Here is a 27,784-nt window from a genome sequence, read left to right as displayed (position 1 = left end):
ACAGATAATCAAACCTGACTAGATCTGAGTTCACATTCTTAATCACTTGTGATCAATTGCTTTGTTCCTCTGTGACTAAAGCAAACCTGAGATGAGACACAATTATAGAAGACTAGTTGGAAGGGAATGAGTCTTTACATTTAGATGAAGGCAAGACTGCTGTGGCCAAAACTGACAACACAGTCAATATTGATGTTTTCCCTGCCTGGTCCCACAGCCTTCTATTCTGCAGCCCGAAGTACCTTCCCATGCAAATCCCATGCTGTTCATCTGTACCTGATACCCCGCAGTGACTCCCTTTGCTAACCATTAGGGTTATTCACAAGTACCCACTCTCTCTTCCCCAACATCTGGAGGTAAGACCATATATCTCCACACACGAAGTTAGATGTGGCCATGTGACTGGTGTTAGGTAGTAAAATGTGCCACTTCTAGGTGGAAGCTTTCAGAGCTAACATGTGCCTGGAGGCTTGCTTTGTCCAGTGAGGCACTGGCTGCATCTGAGACAGTGGCTGCTCCCTCAGCCTGGATCCCTGAGTGACTGTGATGAGCAGAACCCCCACCAGCCAGTGATGGGTACATGGTAGGAACAAGAAATAAACCCCTATTGCTTTAAATAATTGAGACTGTAAGGTTCTTAGTCACTCAGCATCTCTTGTTTAGTTGCTAAGTCATGTCCAACTCTCTCGCAACACCATGGACTGTAGCCTGCCAGGCTCCTCTGTCCAAGGGATTTCCCAGGCAAGAATACTGGAGTGGACTGCCATTTCCTTCTCAGGGGATCTTCCCCACCCAGGAATCAAACCCGCATCTCCTGCATTGACAGGCAGACTGTTTACCACTGAGCCACCAGGGAAGCCCACACAGCAACTCAATCACAGCACATATCAAACTGTGCCGTGACTGTCTGAGTTATCTCCCTTATCAGACACTGAAAACTTGAGGCCTGAGTTATTTCTTCTTCAATACAGTAAGTCCAGTGTATCACATAATTAAAATAACTCCTTAGAAAATGAAATTGTCTTCCTTCCTGGCCTCTGTGATCCTCTGGGTTTATGTTTTTCTAATACTTGCCCTCCTCCTGTCATCACCAGTTGAAATGATAAGGTGTCTCTGGCATCAGACATATGGGGAATGGCACAGATATTCTTTTGGATCAGCAGTACAAGTAGGAAGAGCTGGCAGAGGGGAGAGAGAGAGATGTTGAGGCATACTTAGGCTGCAGGCATTTCAAATACAAAGGGTTCAAAGAGGCAGACAAGATTTCAAAGTCTTGGGGTGACCACATGGAAAAATAAGTATCCCAAAGTGTTAGTTTTTCAAGGAATCACAGGTATTATCTAGACTAGACTCCTATATCATCAGCATCATTAATACCATAATACCAATACTTACTGATAATGGATGAAGTACTAGGCACATCTCCAGCCACCTTACAATTAATTCATTAAATCCTTCCAACCATCATATAAAGTAGCTATTATTCTGATTTTACAGATGAAGAAATTGAAGCACAGAGAAGTACGTTTCCTATGACTACAGCCAGCAAGTATCCCTCTCTGTTTGAATTCAGCATCTGCTTGAACTCTCCCCATCACGGGGGCTCTAACTTCCAATACAAGCCAACTCCAGAGCCACGTCCTGCCTCCTGCTCCAACTGTGGTCCCCTGGACAGTTCTGCTTCCTAGACCAACAGGAAACAATTCCAGCTCTTCTCTGCAAGGCAGCCCTTCACAGGCTCCTCTTCTCTAGTCCAACAACCCAGTTTACTCACTGGTTTCCAACGTGCCACAGACTGAGGTCCCTCTCCATCAGCTCAGTGACTCACGTGCCAGTCGGTGGAGTCAGTGGAGTAGAAAGGGGCACTCTCCCTTCTAGTACAGCACAGGGCTGATAGCTTCTACAACCGCAGCACATTCCTTTTACCACATGAAGCAGGGTTCAGAGGCAGAAACGGGGCCGTAATCTGCTGCAGGAATAGCCGACTCACTGCATGCTCTGCACACGTCCCCATGCTAGCAAATGGAATGCTAAAAAGGGCTTCATGTTCAGAGCTTCTCCTTCCTACTCAGGTTGGAAGTCCGTTTCCACCCTCTACCCCAACCCCTTTCCCCCTCATCATTCTCTTGCCCCAGGAAAACAGGCCTGCACTCACCATGGAGTTCATGGCAAAGTGATTGTGCTGTGTCTGGAGGTCTAGGGCGTGCTGGTAGCTGACTCCGATCTCTGTATGGCTCTGGAGGAATAACTCCTTGTTGTGGCTTATCCAGTCAAACATCTGGAAGGGGAAAAGAAAACACAGATAATGGTTATGAGTTCAACAGCAAGAAACTGTAAGAGCTACTGGAAGAAAACCAGCCCTTCTGCTGGTGCCCAGTGAGGACCAGACATTGTGCTCAGGGTTGGGGTGCCCCCAGCCTGGCTTCCCAGGAGAGCCCTCCTTAGAAGGAGGCCCCACCATCAGCCTCGATGCTTCCTTACAAACTCTAGAGGAAAAAGAGAAAATGAGTAAGAGGACCAGGGAGAGTTAGCAGAAAGCTGTTTACTATCAGCTTCTTCTTTTAAAAACTTTTAGAAACCTTTACTTCCCCTTTTAAAAACTTTTCAAAATCATCAAAAGAACCCCCCCCCCCACATGCTTTAGGGACAGGACAGGTGGGAGGTTTCATGTACCCCCTCTGCACCAGCAGGAGAGACCCTTGTCGGAAGCCACAGAGCATCCTAATATACTCCCCTCACATTTACACTGCCTGACCACACAGATCGTTGAATTGACTCTGAATGGAATCAACTTTTCATTTGATCCCAGAGCCTCACAATTTCAGGGTTTCTGCTATAAGCCATGAGGAATCAGAAGAGGAGGATTTTAAAGGTAGGGTAAATACTGCCTGGCACAGTGGGCACTGAGCCATTTTCCTCCCCCAGCTCTGTACCTGGTTTTCATTTAGGTTTCTACCTCCTTCCCAGGTGGCCCACTCACTTTTAGGGGAGCTGATCAGAACCTCAGTTCCATGGAAAAGCCTGGTCACTCTAAGGGTTATCGCTTCTCAGGACACCAGATCTAAGCTAATCAGTGTATGACATTTCCTGACTACTGGGATTATCTTAGAAACATGTCCAACTCTTTGTGACCCCATGGACTGTAGCCCGCCAGGTTTCCCTGTCCAAGGAATACTCCAGGCAAGTATACTGTAGTGGGTTGCTGTTCCCTTCTCCAGGGGACCTTCCTGACCCAGGGATTGAACCTAGGTCTCGTTCGTGTATTACAGGCAGATTCTTTACTGTCTGGGCCACCAGTGAAACTGGTAAGAAACAGGAATGTTATTCAATTCAGTATAATAAAACACGAAGGGAAGTTTGCTGGAAGCTTCTGGGAAAACAGAACTGCAGCACTATAGATACAACTTCTCTTCCTCTGATACTGTCATTGTGACCCTGCACCTCAAATTGCTGAACTGTCACAATTCTGGTGGCAGCTTGAGGGAGAAGTCAATGGGCAGAGAAAGGGTGTAGCCAAAATAATGGAAAGAAAAAGGCAGAGTTCTGCTTGGGCCTTGCCTGATCACCACCTTCTCTCTGGACTTCCTTAGTACCTGAGCCAATAAATCCTCTTTATTACTCAAACTGGTTTAAGTTGGATTTTCTGTAATTTTCTGCCTTGAGTAGTCAACTGATATAGCCAGGAAAGATGTTAAACCTTTGGAGAAGAGGACTGCTACACCTGGAACTCACGCTCAGTAGCTTGGGATGAGCTAAAGACTGTGGTTCAGTTGCAGAGAAGAGCAGGAAAGAACTGAGCAGAGATGCAAGCTGAGATGCTGCAAAATTCACACCAGCTCTCCTCGAGGCAGAACTACAGCCTCATTCCATTTTCCTCCTTTAAACAGACAAAGGTGAAGGTGAAGGTGAAGTCGCTCAGTCGTGTCCGACTCTTTGCGACCCTGTGGACTGTAACCTACTAGGCTTCTCCATCCATGGGATTCTCCAGACAAGAATACTGGAGTGGATTGCCATTTCCTTCTCCAGGGGATCTTCCCGACCCAGGGATCGAACCCCGGTCTCCCGCATTGGAGGCAGACGCTTTAACCTCTGAGCCACCAAGGAAGCCAAATTCAGACAAATGAATTTACTTTTTCAGTTTAACCAACATTTATCGGATACTCATTATATGCCCGGCACTGTTCAAGGCAAAAATGATTAATATGTGCTTCTTGAGTTTAAGTGGCTTAAAAGCCATTGTGAAAAACAAACATGGACTCAGATATAATGTTAGTATAACTTGGCATATGACAATTAAGATCACAATTTGAAAAGAAATCTATCAAGATAAAGGTCAAGATGGTGGATCAAGGTAGCACCCACTCTTGGTGGTGTGGAGACAGGAAAGAGCACAGAAGGCTTCCCAGGGTTGGTGACACCTGAGTTGACCTTGACTCAGGTAGGAATTAGCCAGGGGAAGATGAATGAGATAGATGTAAGCTCCACACAAAGGGGAGATCAAAGGGGCAGAACTCTGGCGCAGCCCAGTGTTCTAAGGGCTCTGAAATCACCACATTTGTGCTTCTGGACCTGATGTAAGGAGAATATGTGGCTGAGGAGGTAGATGGAACCGTGAAGAGCTCTGGACACAGGCTTCAGGAAACCTGGTCTATATACTGTGGGCAGCAAGGCGTCAGTGGAGGGTTGTGAGCTGAGCAGTGAAGCTCGATGTGAGCTTTGGAGCAGTGTGGGATGGGAGGCTGGAGGGGAGAGATGGAGCGGTGAAAATGGTTGGGAGGCTGTTACAGTAATCCTGGGGAGCAAGAGTGATAGCCTGGAAACCTGGGTGTGGGGAATGGCAGTGGAGCTTGAGAAGTGGGCAGAGTGAGAGCTTCTAGGAAGGGACTGAGGACTCCCAACTGCTTAGGAAGTGGGGGTGAGGGAGAGAAAGGGAGAATAGTCAGGTATCTGGCATAGCACCCCGGGTCCTTATGAAAGAAGGTGCCATGGCACTACCTCAGGAGGAGGGTGAGAAGCTGGGGTAAGGGAGGAGAGATCGTGATTCCATGTTAGATAACTGAGTTTTAGATGCTTAGGAGAACTTCAAGTGAAGGTGTCCTGTGGGTAGTTAAGAGTTTTGTCTGGAGGTCAGGAGAGAGACATCAAGGCTATGACAACCCACACATAAGCATAAACAAACCACCTTCCCAAGGCAAATGGGCATGCTTTGATTCAGAGAGGATTCTCCCTTCTGAATAACCCAGATCACTCTCTGCTACCTACACAGATAAAGGGCAAGAGTAGCATTCTTCACTTTTGACTGTCCATGGATATCCCAGGCCAGGGGAGCCTGTGGAGGCTGGTTGGTATTGGTGGTGTGCAACACCCTGGGTCTGCCATCCATAGCCAATCCCACACCAGTGGCACATGATTGGTGTTTCTTAAAATTATTATTAAGGACAAGAGGGGAAGAAGACAAGCACCCCTGGAGACTAAAGGAATTTCATTGTGTAATTTTTGTTCTTTAAAATTCTACCTCTCAACCTCATTTTAAAATAATTTCTATCTCTTTTTCTTGTTGATGGAAGAATCAATAAAATTAATGAAAATCTGAAATGCCTGAAGTCCTTAGAACTTGGGATAAACTCACTCCTTATATTTCCTTGGCTATCCTAGTGGCCTGGAAGTGACCTTCCTTGTATTTTCTGCTAAATGACTATTTAGATATGCTAATAAACAGAGAGTTATGTGCTAGCATCAGAATTATTAGATTGCTTGGCGCCAGGTCCCTGCTGGACTACAGAGCAAGGAGAGCTGAGCATGGGCCAATTAGGGGGGAAAAGCAGGGACAACAGCAAGTTAAATGGCAGGTGAGGACAGAAAGTGCTGGAGGAAGTGCACATCTCATTGAGCAGACTTATCACATGATGAGGTCTGGGCCCAAGCCATTTTGCCTCATCTGCCTTCCGTAGTGGAGAACATGAGCAGTCTCTGGGGCTGAACTTTCTGGGGAATGGCAGCTATGCTGGAGGCTAGATGCAGTGCTCCAAAGACGTGACACTCATCTCATGCAGCGAGAAAAACACCTGCTCTAGAGGCCAGATAGTCTACATGATAGCAGGAACCAGGGTTTTCCCAACGTGGCTGTTTTCTCGGGACAGTCTCAAGTCTTCTCTGGGCCTGAATATGCTAATAATATATAACCCTCACCTTTTTGAACCTGGCTGCCTGAAAGGATCATCAGCATTTCTGCTGCATTCAGCGAAACCGGCAGCAGAGAATATGTGTGTGTGCATGTATACTCCCAGGTGGGTGTGCGGTCAAGCAGGATGAGGACAAGACTGGGTCTGGGCCTGGCTCTGTCACTAACTACCCGTGAGACTGTGGGCAAGTCTCTTCATTTCTGTGCTTCTCTTCATTTGCAAGGGATAAGTAGTACCCAGAATGGAAGTAAGCATCCTGGCTTACAATTGGCTCCACTGGGAAACTTACGCAAAGCATTTTTTTCCATTCAAAATAAAAATTAGTCTTATTGAATCTCCTGCATCAGAATACATATTCATTGTTACAAAGTACACTTCTAACTTTTGATTACAAAGAATGTCTGTGAGAAAACTTGCATTGTTTTTGACAGCCAGAGAAAGGCAGCTTCTTAGTCTTAGCCCTGATATCTGTCTGGAGCTTTAGAGTTCGAAATGTCCATTCGCACACATCATCTCACTGCCTCCATCAGGCCCAATTTACAGGTGGCAAACAGGTCAGAGAAGTGAAGCCCACCCAATGGGCTTTTATTCATTTCACCCAAGGCACATTCACTGAGTGTCTGCTGATCCAGGCTCAAGGGATACTGCCCTACCTCCTTGACTACAGGACCTCCTCTGCCCAGGCTCCCCAGAGCAGTTGCCCCTCAAAAGGCAGCCACCAGGGCACTATGAGTCTCCAGCTGTGGTAGGACACTGTCCCTCAAAGGCCATTCACGGCCTAGTACCCAGCCCCCTCCTCTCTGCCTCACCCCTGCCCTTTCAGTGCCTGGAGACAGCTGATCCAAACAACTACACTTCTCTCAATAAATACTTAGTGAATGAAAGTAATGCATGAGCAAGTTGGCCATGGGTTCTGGGTTGCTAATCTCCAGACAAGCTGACCCTTTCTAAATTCCCTTCCAACTAGAACACTATGTTTGATCTGTTTGAACTGGCTTCTCTGGAAGACACTTCAACTAGACACTTGAACAAAACTCTAAAGAAAAAAAAATTAAAGGAAATATCTCCACAGTGGTTTCAAACATTCTGAACTGTTTATTGTTGTTGTTGTTACTGTTATTTATTTTTTTGAGAAGGAGCAAGTGGTAGCTTCCACAAAATGTAAAAAGACAACAAAATTCCTCCAGGAGGAAAGTTCATGTCTAAATAATGAAATTTTATCTCTTTGTTTGGAAACCAACATAGTTTCATCTCATTAAGAAGATGGATGCTACATGTAAGCTACTTGAGTTTTTTTCTTCATATTTTGCTAAGTAATTTTTTATGCTGGCTAAAACTCAGTGAAAATATAAAAATCTAGTTTTTAATATGTAATAAATGATAGAATCTATTTAAATGCAAACTAGAAAACTAAACAGAAACATTTTTATCCTTTTCTTTTAAATATGGGGATAGCTAAAAGATTATTATTGTTCTGTTCTGTTTTTAATAAAGCATAAGCTATTAAGAGAGCAAGGATATTAAATAATAATCCTGGACTTATTTCCTTCATTTGCCACATTTAGCAACAGCATCTGACTTAGAGTTTTAACTTTCAAACCAACTTACCACCTAGTGTTAGAATTTTATGCTATCTGTAATTTAAATTATATAGGTTTTAATTTGCTCATATTCTGGTTTGGATGACTTGATTGAGAGGACAGAAGACAACTAAATGATTTTCTTTTCTAAGTATGCACATTCCAGCATTACCTGTTGTCCCCTGTATCCCGCTTGTATACTGCATTAACCCATCCATGAATGCCTATGCCCTAAAGAATACTAACAGCCTCCTTGTCCGAGAAGCTTGCTACATCTGAAAACTTGCTGTGCAGTCAATTCCACAACAAAATGTTATGTGTGTTATAGTGTAAAGAAGAAGTTTCAATTCAGGAGACTTGGGTTCTACTATCGACCTGCTTTATAAACGTTGACAAGTCCGTTAATGGTCTGAACCTCAGTTTCCTTATCTGTGAAATGGGGATAACAATTTACACTATTTCAACCTTAGTGTAATAGTGAGATTAAAATAAGACAATGAATTTCATGCTTCGGTAATTGCCACATACCAGATAGATTTTTAAATCTATATAGTGAGCATATTCTATTGCACATATTTCCCTAATGTTTGTGTCAGAGCAGAGAACAGATGAAAGGTGTAGATTTAAAATTGCACAATCTTTACCCTACTGCAAAATCACTGTGGGCTCATGGAAATTACACCTGAAGCTCATACACAAACATCCACAGCCCACCCCTGCTGGAGACATGCTCCCAGAACCTCCACAGGGCACTAGACAGACCAAGGACACCTGTGCATCTCCCCACTGCCCCCACCCTGACACACACTCGGGGTGAGAAAGAGAGGGAGAGAGGGAAGGAGAGAGAGAAAGAGAGAACGAACGAAAGAAAGAGCCTTTGCTTACACAGGACTCAAAGCCCTGCATGTTCTCTCAGGGTCATGCCTGAGGGCACTGTCCCCTCCTGGCCTCCCTGCGTAGCCCAAACACTGGAACAGTGATCTAACCCTCTCCTGCCCTCCCCCTTCCCCATCCTCTCTGCCATATCCCAACCCTTCACTATTACAGACTCAATCACTTTGACTCTTAACAGTTTTTCACCCAGGAGAGACTCCTATTAAAATGCATCATTCCTGCAACCCCTCCTAGAATTGGTTTATCCCGGGCACAGAAACAGTTCATTAAGAAAGCAAGGTCCTTTGTGAGCATGACTCAGGGATGGGATCCTAAAATGGGGTGGCAGAGGAGCCCCAGACCAAAAGAGACAGGCCCTAAGGTGGCAGTGGGAGGGAACCAAGGGCAAATTTCCCCACTTTACAACTCTGCTTTCACACAACTCTGCCTGACCCCGGGTATATGTCTTCAGGCAAACAGGGAAACACACAGACCCCATGTGTGTGTTCTGGCCTAGGACCCTTGTTGTCGTTATTCAACAGCCCAGTCTTGTCCAACTCTTTGAGACCCCATAGACTGCAACACACCAGGCCTCCCTGTCCCTCACCATCTCCTGGAGTTTGCCCAAGTTCATGTTCATTGCCTCTTCTCCTTCTGCCCTTGATCTTTCCCAGCATCAGGACTTTTCCAATGAGTTGTCTGTACACATCAGATGACCAAAACACTGGAGCTTCAGCTTCAGCATCAGTCCTTCCAGGGAATATTCAGGATTGATCTTGCTTAAGACTGACTGGTTTGATCTCCTTGCTGTCCAAGGGACTTTCAGGAGTCTTCTCCAGCACCACAGTTCGAAGGCATCAATTCTTTGGCATTTTGCCTTCTTTATAGACCAGCCCTCATAATCATATACGACCACTGGGAAGACCATAGCCTTGACTATACAGACCTTTGTTGGCAGAGTAATGTCTCTTTTCAACACACTGTCTAGGTTTGTCATCGCTTTCCTGCCAAGAAGCAATCTTCTGATTTCATGACTGCAGTCACCATCCACAATGATTTTTGAGCCCAAGAAGAGGAAATATGTCACTATTTCCACCTTTTCCCCTTCTATTTGCCATGAAGTAATGGGGCCAGATGCCATGATCTTACTTTTAATATTCAGTCTTAAGCCAGCTCTTTCACTCTCCTCCTTCACCCTTATTAAGAGGCTCTTTAGTTCCTCTACACTTTCTGCCATCACAGGGGTATCATCTGCTTATCTGAGGTTGTTGATGTTTCTCCCACCCATCTTGATTCTGGCTTGTAACTCATCCAGCCTGCATTTCTCATGATGTGCTCAGCATATAGGTTAAACAAACAGGGTGACAGCACACAGCCCTGTCGTACTCCTTTCTCGATCTTGAACCAATCAGTTGTTCCATAAAGGGTTCTAACTGTTGCTTCTTGACTCACATACAGGTTTCTCAGGGGATAGGTAAGATGGTCTGGTATGCTTTCCGCAGTTTGTCATGATCCACACAGTCAAAGGCTTTAAGTATAGTAGATGAAACAGAGATAGATGTTTTTCTGAAATTCCCTTGCTTTCTCTATAATCCAGCCAAGTGTTGGCAATTTGATCTCTAGTTCCTCTTCCTTTTCTAAACCCAGCTTAGACATCTGGAAGTTCTTGGTTTGCATAATGCTGAAGCCTAGCATGCAAGATTTTAAGCATGACCTTTCTAGCATGGGAGATGAGTGCAATTGTCTGATGGTTAGCACATTCTTTTGGCCACCTCATGCGAAGAGTTGACTCATTGAAAAAGACTTTGATGCTGGGAGGGATTGGGGGCAGGAGGAGAAGGGGACGACAGAGGATGAGATGGCTGGATGGCATCACCAACTCGATGGATGCGAGTCTGAGTGAACTCCGGGAGTTGGTGATGGACAGGGAGGCCTGGCGTGCTGCGATTCATGGGGTCGCAAAGAGTCGGACACGACTGAGTGACTGAACTGAGCTGAACTGAACTGACCCTTCTTGGGAATTGGGATGAGGATTGACCTTTCTCTTGTGGCCACTGCTGGGTCTTCCAGACTTTCTGGCATAATGAATGCAAAATCTTGATGGCATCTACCTTGAGGGACCCTTAAGACCCTTCAATCTTTGTTTTCAATTATCTGCTCATCTAGGATTGAGCTTTCCTGCTTTTACAAAGCAGGATAGAGAAAGAAAAGGTAAAGGACCCCAAGATGTGGACCTAGTTTGTAGCTCCCCAGAATTCCTTACCGAAGGGAGTTTGATACCTCGCCTCTTCTGTATCCTGCAGGCCTGCAGACCATAACGAGCTCAGGGTTCTGGGAGACAGTCTTTCACTAGTGTCTATAGACAGGGAAGTAGTTGGGACTTGTGCCCGACAGACAGTTAATAAATACCTACTGAAGGAGAGAAGGTGTTCTGGGCCCTGTCTGTTCTTCTTTAGGCTTTTGGAATGACAGCAGGCAGAGTTGTATATATGGTACAAGAAAGAAGTCATTTTTATCTGTCACCATAAATCCAGCTCTTCTCAGAGGATGGCTCAGCCTGGTTACCTGGGAGACCCCAGCACTGTAGCCTCAGGAATCAGTCAGGGCACCAAACAATATCACAGGCCAGGCTGTATCTCTGACCTGCAGACATGCTATTGATGCTCTAGCATAGTTCTTACCCACTCTGACCCTCAATTCCCTAATTCCCAGATCTCAGATCTAACATCCTAACATGCTACTCACATCTAGAACTGTCCAGTTTCTCTATAAAACAGACAAATGTCCCTGTTTGCTCCCATTGTGAGCAGGGAGTTAATAAAACCCTTTCCCCTTGCGTATGCTAATCTGACCTTCAGTTAACACCCTAGTTCTGTTTCCTTGGAAACAGATAAAGATAGTATGTGCCAACATGTTACTAAATCATGTTGCCCATGGTTAAAAAAAAAAAAAAAAAAACCACTCCCGACTGGTAAACTGAATCTGGATTGGAAAGACTATCAATGAACTATAAATAACTGGTGGGGATAATGTCCTTTGATCGTCCCCGAAGGGGGTGACTCTTGTAACTGGTGTGTCCACTGCCAGAACCCTGGAAGCTGTGCCAATAGAGTTGCTATAAGAGATACTGGCTCGTGTGAGACATGTGTTGTCGAGCCGTGAGAGCTTCTGCGGCTGCCCACCATGGACCTTGTCTCCTTGCACCTGAGCTGGCCTGCTGCAAGGACTGTACTTGCGAGGAAACCACAGCTCCCACCTTATATTGTCCTGAGTGGATCAGTACCAAAGGTGGCCCATAGCAGTCTTTGAGCCTGAATGCTCAGTGGCGTCTAAGAAGACTCCTTAGTATGTGTGGCATCCATATTGCACAGCCAAATCCTGTGTACAGTCTCTCTTTGTCTTCCCTTTCCCCATGCTCCTTTCTCACTTTCAACTTCTCTCAATAACAGCAGTAATAATGGTAATAACAACAATAATAGCAACTAATATTTGCTAAATGCTCATCCTGGTGGCTCAGTCAGTAAAGAATTGGCTTGCAATGTGGGAGACCTGGGTTCGATCCCTGGGTTGGGAAGATCCCCTGGAGGAGGGCAGGGCAACCCACCCCAGTATTCTTGCCTGGAGAATGTCCCATGGACAGAGGAGCCTGGTGGGCTACATTCCATGGGGTCACAAAGAGTCAGACATGACTAAGTTACTAAGCACAGCACAGCACCTTGTGCCAGGCACAGTTCTAAGCATTATTAACATATAACTCATTTACTCCTCTTAATAACATCCTAATTATCTCTCCAATACTGACCCCAAACATTATCATCTCCATTCTACAAATTGAGAAACTAAGGTACAGAGAGGCTAATTAACTTGCCCAAAGTCACAAAGCTAATAAGTGGCAGAGCCAAGATTCAGACTCAGGAGGCCTAATTCCAGTGTTGATATTCTTAACCCTGTTGCTCTACCTTCCAAAATGCTCAAAGCTTCATTTCTGTCTACCCTTCTCTTTCTCACCAAACTTTCAGAAGTACATTTGGCCCCTTGGCTGCTTTTGTTTTTCCTCCGTCCACTTCCTCTTTAACCTCTTGTAATATTTTCTACCTTTACTGCTTTCCTAAGTCTGCACTCACCATGAAAACTGACTGCCTCTTTCTTTCTGAGGTCTTGACCCTTCCCTTGATCTTGCATCAGAATCCAGTGCCGTCATTTCTGCCATCCTTTCAACGGGCTCTGACCCTCTACCATAGGCAGGCCATCCGGCTGCGGACACGATCAGCTTCCTCCTCCTGCTTTCAGAAGTCTCTATCCGACACTAATTTCTCCCAGGAGAATCAGGGCTTCACAGACTCAGGCTCTCTTGACACACCACATCTAGTCTCAGCATGACAAAAACAATAGAACACTCTAATTTCAAAAGCCCACCAATTCTTCAGTTCTACACTGATTTATCTAAACTTGCCTCCTAATTCTCTGCTGCCCCTTTATGGCTGTCCTTCATGTCCTTCACACCCTCACTGGAACCATCTCAACCCTTAGCCCTCTGTCTTTCATTCATCAGCTTTGTCCATTTGAAAATCCATTCAGGCTCACATTTTCAACAACCCAAATATTATTTCCTGTTTCATATGCCACATCCTGTGCCAAGTACGTTCACAGGCTTTCACGTTTAGTCTTTATGCTGCTGCTGCTGCTGCTAAGTAGCGTCAGTCGTGTCTGACTCTGTGTGACCCCACAGATGGCAGCCCACCAGGCTCCCCTGTCCCTGGGATTCTCCGGGCAAGAACACTGGAGTGGGTTGCCATTTCCTTCTCCAGTGCATGAAAGTGAAAAGTGAAAGTGAAGTCGCTCAGTTGTGTCATAATAATGCAAAAATAAGGTATTGTTAATTTTGTTTTCAACATAGTGAAAACTCAGTACAAAGAGCTGAAGTAAATTGCCCAAGATTACACAGTTTGTAAGTGATGGAGATAAATCCAGAATCTAGTGTCCATCTGAACCTAATTTCCTCTCTTCCAGGGTGCTCTCTAACCTCAACTTCCCTGATAACTGACAAGAAGAAATATGTGGCTTTACACACACTATCTCAAACCTCAAAACAGCCCTATAAGTTAGATATCACCATCACCACCTTTCTCTAGAAGAAACTGTTTGAGAGATCAAATAATTTGGCCAAGGTTGCATAGTCAGGGTGCATATTAAAGTAAAGTCTATATGACTTCAAATTCCATGCTTTTAAACTATTATCCAATTGTCTCCCAAATGCACACATTTTTGGATTATTCCTAGTCACCTGGTGCCCATGAATTCAGTATGAATACCCCCTTGCTGTAGCATCAGCATCTCAAACTACTCCGCCTGCTCTGTGAAAACTCTTACCTTCTCTTAACCCCCCATATCTTCACCCTGCCCCCCTGAAGTCGATTCATTGTCTTTCTTCAAATCATTCTGAAATGTACCCTGCACTTTCCACTGCTACGGATACTCACTGCTCAGCCCCTCCTGCCAAGATTACTGTAATTACTCTCTTACTGGTTTCCCTGACTCTGTTTTCTTCTTTATACCAAGCAATCTGCTCCACCAGGCTCACTGCTCTGATACACTACTTTTACCCTGTCATTCCCTCAGTCAAAAAAAAAAAAAATCCCCTACAGAATTATTGTTGCTATCTATTATCTATAATTCAAAATCTAATCTCCTTATTCTGGCATGCAAGGTACCTCCCACCCCCCCATGCCCAGTTGGTCCATATCTGCCCTTCTCCCTATTCTTTCACTCCACTGTATGTATCAAGCATCCTTTCCTGCCATATTCTATTCAGCACCATGCAAATAAATCACACCATGCTCACTGCCACCCCCATACATGTGTTCACATCTCTCCTTCCATACCCAAATATCCGATTTACTTCCAGCCTTCAAAATGTACTGGAAGTCTCCTTTCCTTGCAATGATTTCTTTGACCAACTGAGCCCATACTGATTTCTCTTTCCTCCAAGTTCACTGCCCAAGTATGTACCATAATTCACAAACCTAACCTTCATTTAGAACTACCTAAAGTGTTTTCTTAAAAAAGTATAGCTTCCTAGGCCCTATCCTTGAGATTCTGATTTAGCAGGAACTCTGCAGGTAAATCTGATGCCCTTGCATTTTTATTTAAACAGTTCATGTAGACATATAGTCTGTTTTTGATGGGGTAGCTAGCAGGGAACTTAACTCTACCATATGTACACTAGTTAAAAGCATTGGTTGACAACCAACATAAACCACTGATCCTTGATGGAAGGGAAACATACAAGTAAGCCCCAGGTCCACCCTGGCTTTCTCCCTGAGGGTATTTTCCAAACTATGAAGCCAAGAAACAGGAGCTGAGCAGAGAGCAGCAGTCTTAATGGCTGTAATACAACAGAGACTAGACTTCGGGGCTGGTAGGGTGTTTGCAATTATGGTGATAGGAAATTAGAGAGGAGGGAGCTAAGAAAACGAGACCTAAAAATGTTCACCAAATTTCCTTTAGGTCCTTGGCCAAATCCTAAGCTGTGCATAGGCAAGGTGAGATTCCAGAAGGTCTAGGAGAGAATAGCTGTGGTATGTGGAAAACTGAAGAGAAACATCAGGGGCTACAGTGCTGAGGAAATGTTATGAGTTCTAAATCAGACAGTGTGAAGAGACTTTGGTGAACTCTGGACACTCAACTGGAACCCCAAGAAGACCAGACTGTAAGAGTAAGAACTGCATCCTAAGAATACGGGCTATATCCTAGAATTAAAGAAAAGATGGAAGTAGATATGTCATAGCAAAGCCTAAACCAAGGCTCAACAGGATCACAATCTGTAGTTTAACTGCATCCCAGAACAAAACTTAACAAAAGTTAGAGGAGGATAACCTAATCAAGAGGCTGTACAATACATCATCTATAACAACCAGTAGATTATTCAACAGATGAAGGAGAGAAAATTGACTAAGAATAAAAGAAATTAAAGTCAACAGAAACAGAACCTGAGATGATTAGGCGATAATTTAGCAGACAGGACTTTCGAAAGAACCATGATTAACATCTTCAACAAAATAGGAGGGAAAGGCACAAAATGAGTTAAAAGGGGAACATAACAACAGAGTCCAGTGTTCTGTTTCTTGTAGCCAAAAGCATGCCGACATAAACAGTCACGTGCTCAGGATGCTTAGCACACTATTTTATTCACTTATTGAGCGCCCACTGTATTCCAGTGGAAATGAGGAAAGATCAAGGTCAGAGTCTAGTGAGGGAGGCAAATATATTTGATAGTCTGTCACTTTTAACTGTGAAAAGTACTATGAAAAGTGTATATGCCCTGGAGAAGGAAATGGCAATCCACTCCAGTATTCTTGCCTGGTAAATCTCATGGACACAGGAGCCTGGCGGGCTACAGTCCATGGGGTTGCAAAGAGCTGAACATGACTTAGCAACTAAACAAGAACAACAAATACATGTCTATATAACTGATTCACTTTGCTGTATACCTGAAACTAATACAACATTGTAAATCAGCTATACTTCAATAAAAATTTAAGAAATAGAAAAAAAAAAAGGCAAAGGTCAAAAGGCAGAAGAAGTAGGTCTTTATTTAGTGGCAGTGAGGAACCACTGAAGGCAACTGATAAGGTTAAATTCACTTCTAACCCTAAATGGGTCTCTGCACTGAAGCCCTCAACACACAGTCATTTTTCTCATTTGCAAAGAAGAGTCCAAGGCAGCCACCATGATCTCACAAAAAATCAACTAACACATTACAGGCTTCTCCATGACCGAGGGGTCTCACCACCACCACCCAGCCCTCTGCCTCCTTCCTTCCCCTTCTTTTTCTTAAAAACCCTTCAACATCTGAGATGAAGAAGATAGATATAAAGAAGGAGATACAGATGCCATAAGAAAGGTGCCTGGCACAGTGCATGACACACAGTAGACGCTGAACACATGCTGGTTCCTTCCCACTTTCTTCCCCTCCTTATCCTGCCAGACAGGATAGGCTGCCAGTCACAGGTAGTTGTTTTCTGACTAAAGAAACCCAGGCTACAACTCTTCACACTCAAATCACACACTGTCCTAGAAAATCAGCACACTCCTATTAGGCCTGAAAAGGTCACTCTCTTCAGACTTGCCCTCCTCATGCTAAGTGAGGTAATGAAAAGTTTCACCAAGTCGATTATTAATATAAATGTTTTCAGAATTTGAATAATGTTTTTATTCTTTGCATTTTATTTCCAGTCTGCTTGCCTGGATGGACTAAATTTCCTGCAGTCCTGGCAATACACACTACCCCACTGTGGGAAGGAACGGTCACCCAGGAGCCAGCAAGTCAAGCAGAGGAGAAACGGGACCAACCAAGCCAGGAGTCAGCTCGGGGAGCCTTGGGATATTGACTCTGAGTGGCCAAATTCCTTCCATCTGAACCACAGATGATGATAAAATATTTTCAGGAACAGCGTGAGGGAATGTTTACTCACTTCCCAAAATGTAAAATTGAAGAGGTCAAACTCAATTTAATTCAAGCTGAGAAAATAGTGCCCGGCTTTATCCCAGAGCTAAATTTAGGCATAAACCGAGTTCTGGCCCTGGCAAGTTAATTTATATGAGCTAATGCTTGTTCCTGGCCTACAAGATATACTCAATAAACGGTAACTATTATTGTTACTGCTAAAATGGAGTGTCTGTTGGATGTTCTCACCCAGTCCTCCCACACATCCTAAAATCAGCTGTGGCAATTACTTCCACATCTGGGGAAAAAATTCCACGTGGACTGAGGAGGAGGTGGCCTCCCCTTCAGGAGTCCCTCTCCGAGAAAGGGGGCAGATGCTATGCTGGAAGGGGTCTGGACTAGGTGGGCTTGATTCTGAGCAGAGGAAGAAAGCTAGCCCTCTCCTCTTCCCTTCTCCCCTCTTCCTACGGCAACAATGAGGCTGAGAGGTGGGAGACCACTAGGGAGCCAGGCTCAGCTACTTGCTGGAGAAGATGCTCTATCATGCTTCCAGCTTCCGACCCCACCTAGCAGAATATACTCCATAGGAACTCAGGAAAGACTTAGGAAGGAAGAGCCCAATCTTCAAAAGCCTCCATTTCCTTAACAACCTCATTCAGAGGACTAAGGTAAATTCTTGTGTTTAGATAATGCCACTGTCCGTAAGAGTAGAGCAGAAATGCACTAAGCAGGTAACTCCTGGTAATGTTTTCAATAACCTTCATCACCACTTCTTTGACTTTTCCAATGCCTTAAGAGAAACCAGCACTTGAAGTAAGTCATTTATCCTTCTTCCAAAGTGCTTTTGGGCTTTCTTTCCACCGCCTTAACACCCTAACATAAAAGTCTTGTGGTTCCCTTAGTTCTCCTTCCTCCTTGACCTCCAGTTAACCACCATGTCCTATTTTCTTTCCCTTAGACTATCTCCAGGGCTTGCCCCTCTCCTTTCCTCTCTCCCTGTCAACTCATCTGCTCACATTTGGATTAGTATAAAAGGACAAGAATTGGTTTCCCTAACTCCAACTCTTTCTCTCCATTGCAAGAGGAAACCTGTTAATTCCAACTTTTAAGCAATAGAATTAGAGTGACATCTCTTGAAACCACTCAGCAGTAGGTGGTGCTCTTGTGCCAACTCAGAGCACTCACAAAAGTTTTGTTCTATCAGGCAGCCTATTGAGGGCCTCTGAGGAACACAGTTATCTCAGACACTGGCCCTGACCTCTGGGAATGTGTAATATCACTGCATTGGGACAGGGCCAGTTTGATGGATAAAGACTCTGGAAAGTTGCCCGGAGGAGAGAAAGACCACTTCCATCAGAGGAGAGTGGGGAAAGTAGCTAGGCCTTCAACTAGGATAGGGTTTCAATAGGCAGATAGGAGGGAGGTTGGTATAAACACAGGTGTGGGAGGTGGGCCTCTACAAAGCACAAAAGAGGTTTTCCTGATGTCGGGGCTGAAGGCCCAAGTCCAGTCTCCTTCTCCATTCTAGGACCTTCTGGTTTGCACCTCCTCGGACACCTTGGGACAAGGGGTATCCCAGGGAAATCTTTTAGGACAGGACACATGCCACTCTCAGGTGAGACAAGTCAGTCCACCCATTTGCATGGAAGAAACCAACATCCCTTTTTTCTCTGTACCAAGAAAGGGCAAGAATGTAGCTTTCCTCCAGTCCCTGGTTGCTCAGGGAGTGGTGTGACTAGATTTCTGACCTCCTGTTGTGACTCCGGGTAATCGACATGGCATGGACACCCCTCCCTCCGCTGCCCTCCCTCTGCCTACAGCCCACACCCCTCCCCATGCTGAGCCTGAGCTGCAGCCACACTGGACGGAACCTACTCTGTGCCTCTGAGGCTGCCATGCCTTTGCTCATGTTCTTCCCTGGCCTGCACCCCAACCCAGGCTGAAGGTTTCCCCTCATGCTGTCCCCACAGCAGTGACAGGCTCTTCGGTCAGCTTTCCCTGTGCAGCAGCTGTTTGCCAGTGCCTCCCCGCTCTAGTGTGGTAATGCCTGACCCCAGTTCATCTTCCAATGGCCCGTTCCCAGTACAGTATCTGGCATTTGTTTAATTGGCTTGTCTTCAGCAACAGTGTTTTAGATCCTGCCAAACTGGGCACACACTTCTAACTTCCTTCCTCTAGCTTCCCCAGACACCAGGGCCCTACCTCACCTCTATGTTTTGCTGCCACATCTCCCCACTGTCTGCTCCAGTACCCATGTTGTGGATGACCCTGTACTCTCTGCCCTTCTTCCCATGCCCTGCAAGAAAGCCCCCCAACCCCCATGCCTCTTCCACCTTTGATGGCCCAGCTCCAACTGGTCTCCATAAACTTACCATCTGCTGAGCACCTACGGGGCTTCTGGCATACTAGATGCTTCAGATACATTTTCTATAATCCATACAACAATCCTAAAGCATGTATTAAAAATCTACATTTTACAGATAAAGAAATTGCTCAGAGAGGGCAAACTGGCCATAGATAGTCAATCAGCTAGCAAGTGGCTAGGCTGCGATTCAAAACTCGTCTCTGGTGATTGTAATGCCAGTGCTCTTTCTAGAAGTCTTGGCTGGGTCTTCTGGTGGCCTATGCACGCTGCCCTCCAGGGGAGGCCTGAGCCACACAGGGAACCACCCAAGGAGGGAAGCAAGACCACAAAACAAGACCACAAAAGGGAAGCGAAACAATCAGTTCTGAGAGAACGAATGCATCCTAGAAGGCTGGCGTAACAGGCTAGAGGAGGTGTGTGGGCACAGAGAAGAGGGTCACCAACAGGAGAGGAAGCAGAAGGGGCGCAGTGGGGAGGACAGAAGGTGAAGGGAAGGGAGCAAAGTGGGTTCCTCAAAGTAAAATGGCTGGGAAGAAATCTTGGGAAACAATTTCTGTTTATATCTCTGATGAGCGTCCTTCTTTCCTAGCTCATCTAAATTGCTGCAGACAGACTCTGAGTAACAACCCAGATTCTGGGAAGTACTGTTCGCATAGTGTCCCTGTTCTCAGTTCTGAAGGGCCATGTGGGGTCCACATGTAATGGGAGGCCACCTATGACACGTATGACAATTCAGGCTACTGCCAGCCCTCGTAAGAGACCTGGGAGGGTGGGGGGAGTCAAGCCTGCCGTGCCCAGTGTTCCTGCCGCTCCTTGCTCCGCTGCTCCTCACACCCACTTCCCACGCAGGCCTGGCCACCTCAGCGGACACTGAGCACACGGTGTCCCGAGCATGAGGCAGAGTGAAGGACGGAGCGGGAGAACGGGTGCTAAGGAGAAGAAAAACAGCTTCAGGAGAAAACATGCACACAGGCATTCTGCAAAACACTGTGACGTGGATTATTTTTGGAATCCAATGTTTCTAATGTTCAAGGGGAGGAAATGAAAACGAGTAAGTAGAGATTCCCAGGACCAACAGGCTGGAAATAATACAGGACGCAGTGTCCTGGGCTGGGTGGGACACAGACACACTTCCTTGCCCTGAGCTGAGCCAGGCAGGGGGAGGGGGCGGGGCAGTGGAACAGCCTCAGCAGGAGGGAGGCAGCAGGAGGGGCATCGGGGACCTTTCTCCGAAGGGAGCAGGAAGTTACAAGCCACCCAGCAAAGACTTCATCTCAAAGGTCATAGTTCTTGGAGGCCTCCCTCCCAACGCCAAGGGCTCAAGCAAATGAATCACAGAAACTTGTCAACATGCTCCCTAGAAGACCAACCAGTGCTTGCCCTCTTACCATAGCAGGGGTAAGGTCACAGGTCAGGTGACCACCAGCCTCCACTCCACCCCAGTCTCTCTAGCCACCTCCTAGGTTACTGGCCTAGGCCCTCTTTCTCCTGCAAGGCAAGGGCAAGATTGGTATTGGGCGGAGGTGGGGGGGTGGTGGTGGTGTGTGTGTATGTGTGTGTGTGTTGAGAAGGGGGAGGAATATTGGGGAGTGTGTGTGTGTGTGTTGGGGAAGGGGAGGAGTATGGGGGGTGTGTGTGTTGTGTGTGTGTTGGGGAGGGGGAAGAGTATTGGGGTTTGTGTGTGTTGTGTGTGTGTGTTGGGGAGGGGGAGGAGTATTGGGGGTGTGTGTGTGTGTTGGGGAGGGGGAAGAGTATTGGGGGTGTGTGTATTGTGTGTGTATGTGTGTTGGGGAGGGGAGGAGTATTGGTGTGTGTGTGTGTGTGTTGGGGAGGGGAGGAGTATTGGGGGTGTGTGTATTGTGTGTGTATGTGTGTTGGGGAGGGGAGGAGTATTGGGGGTGTGTGTGTGTGTTGGGGAGGGGGAAGAGTATTGGGGGTGTGTGTATTGTGTGTGTATGTGTGTTGGGGAGGGGAGGAGTATTGGGTGTGTGTGTATGTGTTGTGTGTGCTGTGTGTGTGCGTGTGTTGGGGAGGGGAGGAGTATTGGGGGTGTGTGTATGTGTTGTGTGTGCTGTGTGTGTGTGTGTGTTGGGGAGGGGAGGAGTATTGGGGGTGTGTGTATGTGTTGTGTGTGCTGTGTGTGTGCGTGTGTTGGGGAGGGGAAGCCCAGCCACAGAACAGAGGGCCCACCTTCCCACTGCCTACCTGACACTATCCCAGGCATACCTCCCACCGTTGCCAAATCTCAACTTTCTCAAGTAAAATGGTGCTCACATTCACACCCCCCACCCTCCCCGACAGACAGGAGGCCAAATGAGGAGCCACCAACTGCGTGACTCTGGGTGGGTCTCTGCTCTGGGTCAAAGTTTTCTATGTAAAAGGAAGGGCTGGACCAGAAAATCTCTAAGGTCAGGGGTGTGAGAACACTTTAAAAACCGACATTCAAAAAAAGATTTCACATCATGACAACAATAGCACTTCAGTCTGACGAATGACACTGTTGGCTCAAGGCGTGTGGGGGTTGGAGAGGCGCCAAGAGAAGAGGCAGTGAGCCAAGCGTGGGGCAGGGAGGGGAGCAGTGTGTTTCTTCCACCCTGGCCCAGTGGTCCTGGTCACCCCAGGCAGAATGAGATTTAGGCTCCTGCTTTGGGCTCTGGGGAGTGAACAGCAGTGTTTGCACCTGAGAGGGAAAGGGCAGGAAACAGCAGTGGGTGCTCTGTCCAGTGACAGGGCATCCTGTGGACGTCCTGAGCTGCTAGTACAGTTAACAGGACATACAAACAGCAAACACAACAAGCACAAAACCCTTAGTGCACTGTCCTGCTGCCCACCGTGATGCTCTTCACCCATCTTCTCAGGGTGACTAACATGAAAGAAACATTATTTTGTTTGCATAGACCTCAGAGAATATAAAAATGCATAGACATTTCTTGGATAAACTGCAGGAAGTTCTGGCTGCAAGCTTGTAAGAGAATATGACAAGTATGCTCTTTGCTCTCATGCATGGCAGGGGCTGACAAGTGTCTCAGGCATAGCTCGTGCATGGGGAGGGGTGGTCACCTGCACCTGAGGAGCCTTGCTTTCCTCTGTGGCTGTTTCAAGGACAGACACTCCTTTTCCAGAGACTTTCCCTTTGGTAGCTCCCCCAACCCTGACTCATCAGATATGATCCCAATTTGACCTGGTGCTTCTCTCTTTTGCTTCACCCAGGGGCACCACACAATGCAGTGATCTTGGGGGGCCCTCATGAACCTTTATCATAATTGCCAACTTCTCTCAAAACTCAGTTCTTAACTTCATCCCATTAGGGACCATTGAAAATTATTTGGAGCAAGTTCATTTGAAAGGTAGCATCGATCACACTCTTTGAGGTCTCAGCAGGTACCTGATGACTAAGAAGTAAACCAGGATTGAAACAGCACAAGAAGGAAGGGAAGCCAAGGGTAAGGGAGCAGTGATTTGGGTGAGGCACAGGGCTGGGGCCTCCACACACATCATCGCATTCAATTTTCCTAACAACCCTGGGGAGCTTTCTTTTTTTAATCGGGAAAAGAACTCAACAAATCATGATTCTATTTGCTGAGAAAAGCTTCTCTTTCTCATTTTCCATCATCAACCAAAATGATACCTCTGAAGAGAGAAAAGTCAACTGTAGATACACAGGGGAGGATGAATAGTAAAAAGGCAAAAATTACTGTAAATTGTTGAGCTGTGAAGGGGCTTAGACACCATGCAGTGTGGCAAGTCTCAAAGGAGAAAGAACGTTAGGACATTTGGGTCGGGGTGAGAGGGGTCTTTACTCAACCACTCTGGGGACTGTGAAACATCCCCTTTACAAGACTACTCTTGACCACCACTCTAACTACCGTGACCACACACATGCCCCGCCCCCCTCTTTATCCCAGTGAAGGACATTTTCACAAACAGAGAGGATTGTACATAGAATAATATCATGTGCAATCAGAAGAAAAAGTCAAAAGACACTGAGCTAGCCCAAATTCTTCATCTCTGTTTTGTTGGGAACATAACTGGGGGTCAGAAGTTAAAGATGTGCCTAAGATCTCCTAAGTGCTAAGTCTCCAGGCCACGTCGAAGCCCCCTCTCACAAGACTCTATTTCATCACAGATATGGCACCCATGAGTGTGAACAGAATTTCACCACACAAGGATGAATATGAAGGAACGAATTTAAAATTAGGTTCTCCAAAGAGAGCTTTCCCACAGGTGGCATGGTAAAGGCAGCCACTGAGGTCAGGATCCTCTAAGCAAACGAGAGGTCCTCATCTGGGCAGGTGCCTTGGTCATGGAGGAGGCAGGCACCTAAATATCCTCCCAAGTGTGGTGATAAATACCTTGTCTTGGGTGTGTCCCACATGAAACAAATACAGCATGCGGTAGAGACTGATAATAAGCACAGTTTTAATGCTGGAAGCCCACTGGATAGCTCTGTTCATTCTTTGGGGGATACTCCCACAGGAAGTGGAAATATATTCCTTCTTTCCGGAATGGCTTTGAACAAGATTAGAGGGCCTCCTGGATAGACATCAGTATAGCCTCCTTTATTCAGAAGCAAAGTAGATAAAGGTTTCTCCATTAATTAAGTCAAGTTATGCCCTGGAGCCCTTCTAAGGGCTTCCCTTTCCCTACAAAGACTGGAAGATCGTAGGGAATCTTCCAGCAGGCATCTGGTACAGCAGCTTTGGTATTTTCTGATAGCTATGATTGGCATCAGCACATATATGGGCAGCAAGAGGTCACAATGGCGGGTGTCAAGATGACAAGGCTGGGCTTCCTATAGTGCCTGGAAGGTAAACTCTTGCATCTCACGGTCTCTCCCAATTCTACCATTCTAAGATGTACCCTAGGCATCCAGGAAAAGTGGGGAGCTAAAGAAGACACTCCACTGAGCTGTACCCACCCTTCTCTTTTCCAAGGAGACATCTACCATGAGTCCGCTCAATGACTCGTAATAAACAAACTGCCCCCTAATGGGGAAGAGGCCTCTCTTCTTGCCAGTAACGGGATGTGATTGCAGGGCAGACCCCTTCATCACACAGGATCCACTGCAGCTAGTGGGGCAAATAGCTGAGAAACAGGGCTGCAAAGAGAGTCGTAATCTGTGCCTGGCTAATGAGGAGTGACTGGACCATGTTCTGTGAACACAGTGGAGGACAGGCCCGTTAGTTACAGACCAGAGGGCACAGGGCCCAGGCAGCGGCGCTCATCTTCCAACAAGATGCATTCTGTGTTACTCGAGTCACCTCTGAATTACCCAGCCCTCCCACCAATTGCTCATTAAGGCTTCCCTGTCATTTCTGAGCTGCAATATTTTCCTTTCCTAAGAACTCCTAAATCACAGAGGCTGTGCCTAGGACAGTGGGGTGTACACAGCAGACACAAGTAGTAATAAATAGGACTTGATGACAACCTGCTGCTGAAAGACAGAAATTCTGGCTCACTCGTCTTTATCCAAGTGCCTTGTTTTGGGCTCATGACAGCTGCTCAGCAGACGTTTATTAAATGAATGGGTGGCCTGCCTTATGAATTATCTGTGAAACAGAGTCCCTCCTCCCTAAATGTTTAATTGGCAGAGAAAATGGCTCCTTCCTGGCCACCCCCGAGATGAGGGATGCATGGGGTCATTGCAGAGGTCAGGGGAAGGTGGTGAGGGGTGGTTTCACTTCTCAAGGCCAGCTGGCAAATGGGAAGTGCTGCCATTATTGAAGGCCTGGGAAACAAGCTGTCACCCACAGGGCGAGAGAGGAGACTGTGCCCACCCCTTTATAAAAATAGAAGCTGGGTGATCACCAGACTCCTCCAATTGCCAAGAGCTTCCCAGATCTGGAATCAGAGGCCTCCAACAAGCCTCCCACCAGAGAGGAGGGTAAGACGTGGCTCACGCAGTAACTATTTCCTCAGGCCCTTGTTTAGATGCGGATCTGCTCACACAGCTCTTACCCAAACCACCATCCTCCTCACCCTCTTTCCAAAACACCAAATAAGTCAAGGGCTGAGGCCCTTAGTTCTGCACAGATATTTTAAATTAATCTTGAAGCAATTTAAAAGGATTATTTTTCTCCCCTGCCCCTCACCCAGCACATTTCTGTGGCAGCTAGGTCAAGCCTGAGCAGCATTTTCACCACTGACTCAATATCAAAATATTCCTGGGTTGCCTTCTCCCCATCAGCCTTTCACTCCCTCCGTTTTTTTTTTTTTTTTTTTAATATTCGTCCTCTCCTCCTCTGTACACACATATACACACACACATACACACATGTGCACAAATATGCAAGCAAATACACTTCTCTTTAAGGTATGAGAATGGATCCTAACAGAGTCCACATACAGAATTCAGGGATCGTAGACTTCAATAGGGAGAAAAATATGCTTTTATTTTTACCCACCTCTAACTAAAATATAGCATTCTCTTCAATTATGAACAAAGGCATCCAACTTCATTAATGTTATCAATACTTGGGCCTCTAGAATCAATAGAAACATACTCATTTTCATATCATATCAGGGTTGTTGCCCTGAAACATCATCTGTGGTCATCACTACTACAAAATTATGGTAGTTATAAGATTTCAAGTCGATCTTGTTGTTTAACACGCTCCTAAAGTACCACCTAAGTTGCTATACTTTAAAAATTTTAGTAACTGTATTTCAATAATTATTTTCCAAGCCCATATGTAATTTTGTACATTTACAAATATTATTCTGAGAAGCAGTCCATAGTCTTCACCAGACCAAAGGGATCCAGAGTGCAGAAAGGTTAAGAGCCCCAGCTTAACCTAATGAACATTAGAAGGTGGGACTGAGATTTTCCCCAGAGTCATCCTGCACCAGGGGACTCAGGGATTAACAGGTAGAGTTCAGTGATAGCATAAGGCAGGCCCCAGGAGTGGCAGGAGAGTAGGGTTATTGGATAAGAGCTTGGGTGGACTTTGGAGACAGACACAATATTGGCTCTGTTCAACTGGCAGTGTGATCTTAGGGAAGTCACTGTACCTCTCTGAGCTTCCATTGCCTCCATATGAGTTAAGAATAATACACCATACAATTCTGTGAGCATGAATTGTGAGGCAGCATTACACTTGGCTGACTGGTTCTAGGCTGACTCCAGGTCAGCCTTCTCTACCTGGGGGCTTCTGCGGTAAGGCACGTTATGCTGTTTTGTTTTGTAAACGGGCACTGTCTGGGCCCTTTTAGGCTTTCCATTTCCTGAACTTGAAGGATGCCGTGAAGTGCCTCAAACTCAAACACATCTAGGCAGACCCAAGTCCCCTACCTCCCTGAAACAGGCACCCAGGCCAGGATGCAAAGCATATCTCCTACCCCAGAGCAGAAAAAATCTCAAGTAAAAATGAAATGCTCCAGACCTTTCCAACACTGGTCACAGAGGCCAACACATGCCTCTGGCTTTACAGAGTAGCTGACTCCTGACCTGCTGTCTCTTCTCACTTGGATATGAGCAGGGGGTTCTGCAGTCCATGTGCTCCAAACCTCAGGCCCAGGCCAGGCTAGGGTCAGACTCGGGATGCCTGGCCACTGGGTCAAGGGTCCTCAGGAAGGCCAGAGGAAACCCTGAAACTCCAAAAGTTGTGCAAGAAACTCCTATCTCTTCCAAACTCTGTCTTAAATGATGTGCAAAAGTTCTGTTGTAGAAAGGGGTCATGTACTCTTTTAAAATTATACATATTGATTTTCATCTGATTATAAATTATAAAAGATTGGAAAGCACAGAAAACTTATACAGAGAGATTAAAATTAATCATAATCCTTGCCCCTGGAAATAAAAAGTATTAATGGTGAATGTTTTTCCAGCTATACTTATACTGGCACACTTATTATATAAACTAGGATCATAATTATATAGTTTTGTATCTTGATTTCATCACTTAAAAATACCTAGAGACATTTTCAGTATAGGCTCTTAAAAGACACAAAACTATTATATCAGGCACTGTCTGTAAGACTCAAGGTTACTGAGAGTCATGGTGTTCCTACTAGTGATATTATGCATTTAAATTTTATTCCCAGAAAATTGATAAGAGAGCCCCTTTCACTCCTCTTAAAAGTATATGCAACAGTCAACTCTCTTCTTTAGCTCAGAGAGCATCTAGAGAAGACACTTTGCATCCTTAGCAAAGAGGCACTATAGGGTATTTTCCGTTTTCACTTTTCTCTTTTTCACTGATAAGGGGAAAGCTTTGAAAATTTACTGCTGGAAAAAATATCATGCTTGAGAAAATGTGCAGCAGTGAGGAAAAACCTCCAGAAATTAAGTGGTATGGCAGGAAGAGAGCCCTGGACTTCAAATGGAAGAGAGCTAGAT

The 27,784-nt window shown here is 45.8% G+C and overlaps 1 protein-coding gene across 6 annotated transcripts in view; it reads right to left on the bottom strand.

Annotated features, from left to right (window-relative positions):
- The window catches only part of KALRN (kalirin RhoGEF kinase), a 694,704-nt gene that overhangs the window by 416,400 nt on the left and 250,520 nt on the right, over positions 1-27,784 (bottom strand). For all 6 annotated transcript variants that reach the window (XM_068966221.1, XM_068966363.1, XM_068966508.1 and 3 more), the window contains exon 6: positions 2,156-2,278. In XM_068966221.1, coding sequence (XP_068822322.1) covers positions 2,156-2,278 — 123 coding nt within the window. The remainder of the gene's footprint in view (positions 1-2,155; positions 2,279-27,784) is intronic.

The sequence above is a fragment of the Capricornis sumatraensis genome, chromosome 1, assembly GCF_032405125.1.
Source record: "Capricornis sumatraensis isolate serow.1 chromosome 1, serow.2, whole genome shotgun sequence".
NCBI lineage: Eukaryota > Metazoa > Chordata > Mammalia > Artiodactyla > Bovidae > Capricornis > Capricornis sumatraensis.
The sequence above is the reverse complement of the archived record's forward strand: the minus strand, read 5'-3'. Positions and strand labels throughout refer to the sequence as shown.